This window comes from Athene cunicularia, unplaced genomic scaffold (genome assembly GCF_003259725.1).
Source record: "Athene cunicularia isolate RWA unplaced genomic scaffold, athCun1 SCF_50, whole genome shotgun sequence".
Taxonomy (NCBI): domain Eukaryota; kingdom Metazoa; phylum Chordata; class Aves; order Strigiformes; family Strigidae; genus Athene; species Athene cunicularia.
Window position 1 is genome coordinate 1 of NW_020799480.1, and position 7702 is coordinate 7702.

General features: G+C 63.3%; 1 protein-coding gene across 1 annotated transcript in view; it reads right to left on the bottom strand.

The window, feature by feature from the left end:
- Nucleotides 1-569: 569 nt before the first annotated feature.
- LOC113490868 (maestro heat-like repeat-containing protein family member 1) overlaps nucleotides 570-7702 on the bottom strand; it is a gene marked incomplete at its 3' end in the record, with an annotated part of 45295 nt that continues 38162 nt past the window's right edge. The window contains exons 26-32 of the mRNA XM_026867474.1: nucleotides 7023-7320; nucleotides 5392-5538; nucleotides 3947-4135; nucleotides 2522-2674; nucleotides 2313-2447; nucleotides 1405-1507; nucleotides 570-635 (exon numbers count right to left, since the gene is read on the bottom strand). Coding sequence (XP_026723275.1) covers nucleotides 570-635; nucleotides 1405-1507; nucleotides 2313-2447; nucleotides 2522-2674; nucleotides 3947-4135; nucleotides 5392-5538; nucleotides 7023-7320 — 1091 coding nt within the window. The remainder of the gene's footprint in view (nucleotides 636-1404; nucleotides 1508-2312; nucleotides 2448-2521; nucleotides 2675-3946; nucleotides 4136-5391; nucleotides 5539-7022; nucleotides 7321-7702) is intronic.

Below are 7702 nucleotides of genomic sequence, written 5' to 3' on the forward strand. Positions count from 1 at the left end.
CAGGAAAATTACTTAACTCTGCTCCAAAATGCCACCAGCTTCAAGTCGACTTTTTATGAGCCCTCCATAACGAGCCTTAACTCTGCCTTTCAACGGTTAACACGTTACAAACGAACGCTGCTGACGCTGAGCCGCTGCACCCGCCCCGACAGCCGCCACCGGGCCAAGGACCGGAGCTCGCGGCGCAGCCCGGCGGGTTCCTGCCCGGGTTTTGGGGTTCACTGGGCACCCACCGGCAGAGCCCCGCTGCTGGGTGAGCTGCACCCCCCTCGCAGCACCTTGGCTTCTCAGCCCGGGCGGCCCCCAGCCCGCTGCCCGCAGGTGCCAGCTCGTCCTCGGGCTGGTGGGAGGTTTGGGGACGTTCCCCGTGTCCCCCGCCAGCTGACGGGGGGACGCAGCCAGGAGCTGCCCGGGGCAGAGCTGGGTCCTGCTGCAGCCTCGTCCCCCTGCGATGGCCCGAAGCCCCACGCCGAGCCCGGGGAGTCCCGTCCCGCGGGGCCGAGCCCCGGCTGCGGTGGGCAGAGGCGAGTCCCCGCGCCCCCGCAGCGCAAGCGGCGGCACCAACTCACCCGAAATGAGCTGGTCCAGGTCCACTTGCTGACAGTGCTCTTCGTCCACGTGCAGCACGAGGAAGCCTGAGGAAGAATTTCAGGGTCAGGGCTCGGTCTGGATCCCGCCAGCGGCGCGTTGTGCGGAGGCTCGATGGAAACAACCCCCGGGGCGAGGCCCATCGTGGGTGCAACACCCGGACGGGCACCCTCAGGAGACGCCTGGCGGCGCTTCCCCCGCCCGCAGCTCTGGCAACTTGAGCTAAAGCATCCACTGGGCACATCTGAAGTAAAAGCAGCAAAACCTGCCCCACACGTGATATTCAAGGGGTAAAAGCAAGGCGGGGCCTTTCCCTCCTCCTCCTCGGGAGGGAGGAAGGGCAGAAACACCCTGAGCTGGGGGCAGACACCCGGAACCTTACGAGCGACGTCTGTGCAGGGGGTGACAGTGGCTGAAATTTGGAATGGAGAAGCAGGGGCTGGGCTTTTGTGGAGTCGTTAAGTGGGAGGGAGTTTACACCCCCAACAGAGCCCACCGAGGGCATCGTCTGAGCAGCCCACGGGCAACCAGTGCCCAGGCAGGGTGGGCACGCGACCCACAGCACAACCCAGCCACGTGTTTCCCACCCCAGCTGGTCACGGGCAGGTGCCGCCGCACACTCGTGGCAAGCGGCTGGAGAAAAAAAGTTCCTGGGGTGCCAGCACCGCCTGGGGACATCAGACGTGTGTCTGTCCCCAGGCCCAGGCCCGGCGGGGCGCAGGTTGGTGGATGTGGAGGCACCGGCCGGGACGGAAAGCGAGGGCAGGACGAGAGGGCACCCGCGAGGCCCGGGGAGCGGCGCGGGAGCAGCCTCACCGATGAACATGGGCGCGGCGGCTCGGATGTCCACCCAGTTGCTCTTGAAGTAGAAGAGGTTGGTGAGGATCAGGCGGTTCAGCATCTCAGGGTAACTCTGCATCTGGGGGGGAAACAGCCAACAGGGTCAGGGAATAGTTTAGTACAAAACCACTGGGTTGGGAGCTGGAGATAGAGGTTTAAGCCCCCCCTTTTTCTGAGGTGTTTTAGTAGAACTCTGAGAGGAGGGACAGCCTTTGTTCTTTGGTTTACAAGAGTGATGGTTTTTGTGAACTATTATTTTTAGTAGTTGAGTATTTCGGTTTTGAAGGTGCTGGTGATGGGGAAGAGGATGAGGAAGGCGGTAAAGTAGGCGAGGGAGGCTAGTCGGCTGATGAACGGGTGTTCTACTGGTTGGCTGCACTTTTTTTCACAGGTCGTCAACACTGGAACAACAATAAATCGACCTTTCCATTCTTCACTCGCCCACTGATGTTTCTCCACCGATCACAGGCTCAAACAACCCTCCAGGCATCGTATCAAACTGCAGCAAAATCCCAATCTGCCCTTATTTCTCCCCAAAAGACGCCCTAGGGCTCGTATTTGTGCTCCTCCTGCGAGTAACCCCCACCCTGCTCTCACCCCACCTGCCGCAGACCTGGCAAACGCGCTCACCATCCCCCCTTAGCAAACCAGAGAGATATTTTTTTTTTATTTGCACGCGCCGTTCTATGTTTAATCCCCAACAAACCAGGAGGAGGAGTACGGGCCCCCAGCGTGGGGATGTCACCTGGGAGGACACCAGCCCGGAGCTCAAGGGGAGGCTGAGGACAAACCTGGGCTCGGGGACGTGGGGGACGCGCAGGGGCAGGACCCTGACCCGAGCCCCGCGGGCAGCGCCGGTGCCAGGGGCCCGGGCGGGAGCTCACCAGGTGTTTGCAGACGTTGTTCATGAACTCGCCGTAGTGCAGGCTCCTCTCCTCGCGCAGGTGGTTGAGGAACATGTCGCAGAGCCCCTCGCAGCCCATGCTGGGGCCGCACATGCGCAGGGCAAACTTGCAGGCCTGGGGCAGAGAGAGGGGAGGCTGCAGCGTGTGCTCCAGGGCGCTCCCCCGGCGCGGGCAGCGGGGACACTCACTTTGACGACCTCCGGCTTCGGGTCCTGGAGGTGCAGCAGCAGCGTCACCAGCCCGTTCAGGATCTGCTCGAAGAAGACTTCGCAGTTGCCTTCGCTGAACCTGCTCAGGTTGCCGAAGAGCATGATGGACGACTGGCGGAGGTCAGGCTGCTCCTGCGGTGACAGAGGGGACGAGCAGGGCTCAGCAGGGACCGGGGGACACGGCTGGCGGGGCCGCACCCCCCACCCACCCCCTCGCTTCTCAGGCTGGGGGGCAGCAAGAGAAACACTTCCAGAGATCCACAGAATCATCCAGGTTGGAAAAGCCCTTGAACTCCTCCAGCCCAACCATGACCCTCCCCTGACCATTCCCAACTCCCCCAGACCCCTCAGCGCTGGCTCAGCCCGACTCTTCAACCCCCAGGGATCCCGGGGACTCCCCCCTGCCCTGGGCAGCCCATTCCAACGCCCAACAGCCCCTTCTGCACAGAAATCCTTCCTCAGAGCCAGCCTGACCCTGCCCTGGGCAGCTTGAGGCCATTCCCTCGGGGCCTGGCGCTGGTTAATGCTTCCATCTGTCCTGAACCCTCAGCACCTCCTTCCCAGGCTGCCCCGCTCCTCAGCTGCAGGGCCTCAGCTTGCTTTCTTATTTTGTTTTTGAAAAGTATTTGAGGCAATTCTTCACCAGGAAGTAACAAAACCACCCATGGGCTGAGGACGGGCTCTGCTGGGGGTGTAAACTCTCTCCCTCCCACCCAACGTCTCCACAAAAGCACAGCTCCTGCCTCTCGATCCCAAATTTCAGCCACTGTCACCCGTTTTGCTCCCCCTGACGCAGAGCCCCCCACCAGCTGTCACAGGGAGCACCCGGGAGGTGCTGGGGTGTGGGGGGGCTCCATGCTGCACCCCCCTGGCTCTCGGAAGGGGCAGAGCAGTCACACACGTGGAGGGGGAGGGAGCTGGGTAACTCCTGGCTGCAGTTCTGCTCACGCTGACGGTGACACCCCACAGCCGGAGCGTGGGGCGCAGTGAGGGCCTGGCTGGGGGTGGGGGATACTCCCGGCGGGGCTGTGGCAGGAGCAGGGACGGGCTCAGTGGGAGAAGCATTGAGCTTCACCGTGGTGATGCTGGAGGGGTTTGGGGGGGCACAGAGAACGCTAAGGGCAGTGAAAGCCCCTGGGACAGGCACCCCCAGGGCTTCCCCCCTCTCCCCTGGCCCTCGCTCCCACCTCAGGGCACCCCTGTGACCCCGTCTGGCTCATCCCCACGCCCAGGAGGAACTGTGGCCGAGCAGACAATGCTCCCGGGGGGCCACATCCGTACACCGCCCCTTCCATGGGGCCACCACCAGCTGGGCTGTGGTGCCCTGGTCTCCTTCCCCCGTCCCCGCGGCACCCGAGCAGGTGGCAAAAAGCACGAGCTCGGCCTCCCCGGGCGCTGCCTTACGCTGTCGAAGAAGGGCCGGATCCTGATGGCAATGTGCAGGAGCATGGACTGGATGTCTCTCTCCTCCACGTGATCCAGGAGTTTGGAGAGGCTGGACATGGCCTCGAGCGCAACCAGGTTGTGGGGGTCGTCTTTGTCATCCATGCCATTGACCATGGAGGCCAGGAGCTTGGCCCCGTGCTTCCTCACCTGCAAGGGAAGCGGCGAGAAACTTGGTCCCCAGGCCCCCGGGTGCCCCGCAGCAGGTTCCTGCCCCACGCCACCAGCCAGGAGGAGCTGGAAGACGATTTAAACTACGGCCGCTGCGGGCGAAGCGCCTTCAGCACAGTCATGGCAAGGTGGTGACTGCTCACGGCCGCCACCGCTTCCCCTCCCGCTGGAACCCCGCCCGCAGCATTTCGCTCTGGAATTAGAGCCGGTGTCTATGCAGCGAAGGGGGAAATTAAGTTTGCTTAAGCCACGTTAAGTCTGTCGGCATTTAATCCTGAGCGCTCGGCTTTGCAAACTCTGCCGTGCTGTCCGGCGCGGCCCTACGGGGCGCATCTGGGAGGGGGCGAGGACGGACAGACGGACGGTAGGAGCCCGCCCAGAGCTGCCACACCGAGTTGCCCGGGCAGATCCCGGACGGGAGCACCGGCAGCACGGCCCGGGAGGGTGGAAACTCGGCCACGCTCACTGCTGGGCTCTTGCTTCCCCGAGGCAGCGCTGGCACGCGCAGCCCAAAGCTCCAAATGCTGCCAGAGCAGCGGCTTTGGCCGGGTTTATGCCACCAAAACGGTGGTTTTAGGAGCAACTTAAGATTCTACCAGCGCGTCACAGTAGCGCATTGTCTTGGGGCGGGCCTGCCCGTGAGCTCTCCCCGGGCTTTGGCACGGGGGGGCCCCGACGAGCCCCCGCTGATCGGCGAGGAGAGCCATGGGGTGAGGGCAGCGGCCCACGGCTCCCACGCCTGCGGGGTTTGGGGCATCAGCTCCTCTCCCCGGGCAGAACGGGGGGGTTGAACCGCCAACTCCCACCCGCTTGAAGCCCAGTGCTGGGACGGGAGCGACTTTTCTTCGGAGGATCCATTTGTCAGTGGCAAAACCACTGGAACAGCATGAAAGAGCGACGAGCTCACAGGTCTGACACAGGCGCCACACTGCTGCCTGTATGGGCAAGCCCCGTGGATGACCCAGCTCAGTCGGGCCAGCCAACCTCCCCCCTGAGGTTGCCAGGCTTTCCTCCAAAGCCAGGCTTTTCCTTGGGTGTCTCCTAAAGCAGCCAGTCTGCCCCAGAGCAGCCCCAAGGCACAGCCACCACCTCGGTTTTGGCCAGGGCGAGGGGGTGCCCGACTGTCCTGCTTAAACCCCTTCCCTGCCACTGACAAGCAGCATCTCCCGGGGGGTCCCTGCTCCCTTTTCTCCCAGCCTGGGCTCTCGGGCCCAGCACATGGAGCTCGCTCTCACCTTTTCGGGTGAGCCAGAGGCAATGTTGCCGAGCCCGCGCAGCGCCAGCATCCGCACCAAGGTGCAGGCGTCCTTCTGCCTCCCCGTCATGTTATCCATCACCGTCTCCAGCAGCATCAGGTCATTCACCACGTTACTGCTGAGGAGCTGAAGCAGGAAAAGAAAAAGTCTCAGCAGGGACAGGAGAGAGGCCCACGAACCACAAGGGAGGTGACAGCCGAGTTGCGGATGCTCTGACTCCTCCACGGCGCAGAACAGCCCCGGCAGACCTGGTTTGTCCCCTGGGTCCCCTCGGGCCCTCACTCCCTACTTGTCTCACCCACAGACAGGGCTGGGGGAGCCCTCAGCCCCCAACCCCCAGGCAGACACTTGGATGTGGGGAACCTAGAGTAACTTCTGATGTGTAAATCAAGACAACTGAGGCCCCCCAAGCTGGGAAGAAAGGGGAAGCCCAGGTGAGCACTGACAGCCAGGAGAAACCCATGAACCCGACGCCAAAGCTAAACCCTCGCCCCAAGATTGCCCAACCAGGCTGGCTACGGAGAGGCCGGAGTATTTACAGGCGTGAATGGACAAAGTGCAACCCTCCAGGCAGGGCTGCTCCCCCCCTGACCCTCCTCGCGGAGCCCCCGCGGCGTGGGGAGAGTGGGGTGTGCTCCGAGGAGGTCGCTGGCCCTGCCCGCTGCAGCCCGGCTCAGGCTCGGCTTTAGGGGAAGGTTTAACCGCCGGCGGGGTCGCAGGAGCCCGGCGCCAAAGGGGCACTTGTTGGTTGGCGGGTGCTGGTGTGGCTGTGCTGGGGTTTAGCCCCAGTGCATGGGGTCAGGGGGGCTGCTCCAGGCCCCAGCCGTGGCGGGGGTCTCCCTGTGTGCGCCCCCCAAGGCCGGGGCCGAGAAGGACCCTGCCCAGGCGCAGGCACCGTGGTGTGAGCACAGAGGTTGGGCTGGACACCCCTGGGTGGCACTGAGAGCACCCCCTTGGGTCCCAGGGGCTGGCACACAGCCCCCCCAGCCTGCCGGGACGAGGCGGTGACAGTCACCCCGGGGGGGACCCCACAGGGGCTGGGGGAGCTGCCGCAGAGCGGCCCCGTGCCGCGCGTCCTGCTGCTGCTCCGTTCCCCTCCTCGCTTCCCCTCTGTCATCTCCGTCACTGGCACGGCCGGGAGAAAAGGGACTGAGCTCTCACCTCATCAGTTTTGAGAGAGGGAGACACAGGCATTTGCTTCCTTCCCCTCCAGCTCCACGGTGAGGCAAAGCTGCTATTTTAAACCCTTGAAGGATGCAGAGAGCCAACCACACTCCAAAACTAAAGCAGATTCTGGGACAGGCTCCAAGAGCCGGGCCGGCAGCTCCCCCAGCCAAACAGAAAATAAAAACAGTGCCTTAATCCCAGGCTGCTTAAGCAGCTGAGAATTTAAAAGGTGGTTTATAAGGGGGGATATAGTTCTGCATTGTTGGCATAAGGTGCTCCTTTATGTAACAAAAGCTCCTCGAGTGGCCCAGGGCTTTAAGGTGGTATGTACGGGGAGATAGTGTTACAGTCTGCTGGCTGCGCCGCCGGCGAGGGGAAAGGACTTGAGTCACTTCATTCCTGGGGGTGGTACGTCAGGACGGAGCTACGGTTTGCTGGCTCACGGCGGTGATGTGTTCAGAGTTGGACTCCTGCAGGCGCTTCTCTGCCATCCCCTCCACCAGAGGGTCGGGAAGCCGAGGACGGGCAGAGCCCCGCTGCAGCTTAACCCTCATCCCGGGCGCGGACGGACAGACGGACGGAGGGATGGAGGGCCATGAGCCAGCCCGCAGCCACCCCCCGCTCACCTCGGCGAGGAAGGCAGTGCTGGTGATCCTCTGGCTGTCGAAGACGCTGCTCAGCGTCGGGATGAGGTTCTTCACGATCAGGGGGAGCCGGGGGCCGGCGTGTCGTGCCATGGCGCTGCCAAGAGTCACAGAATCACCGAATCCTTCAGGTCGGAAAAGCCCCTCGGGGTCAGCGAGTCCAACCCTCAGCCCGACTCTACACAGTTCTCCCCTACCCCACATCCCCCACAGCTCATCCCAACGGCCCTGAAACCCCCCCAGGGATGGGGACTCCTCCCTCCCTGGGCAGCCTGTTCCACTCTCGGACCACTCTTGCTGGGAAACATTTTCTCCTCCTGCCCAGCCTGACCCTCCCCTGGGGCAGTTTCCAGCCGTTCCCTCTTGTCCTGTCCCTGATCCCCTGGGAGCAGAGCCCAGCCCCGGCCTCTCTGCAATGTCCTGTCAGGAGCTGCAGAGAGGGATGAGGGCTGCCCTCAGCCTCCTCCTCCTCACCCTGA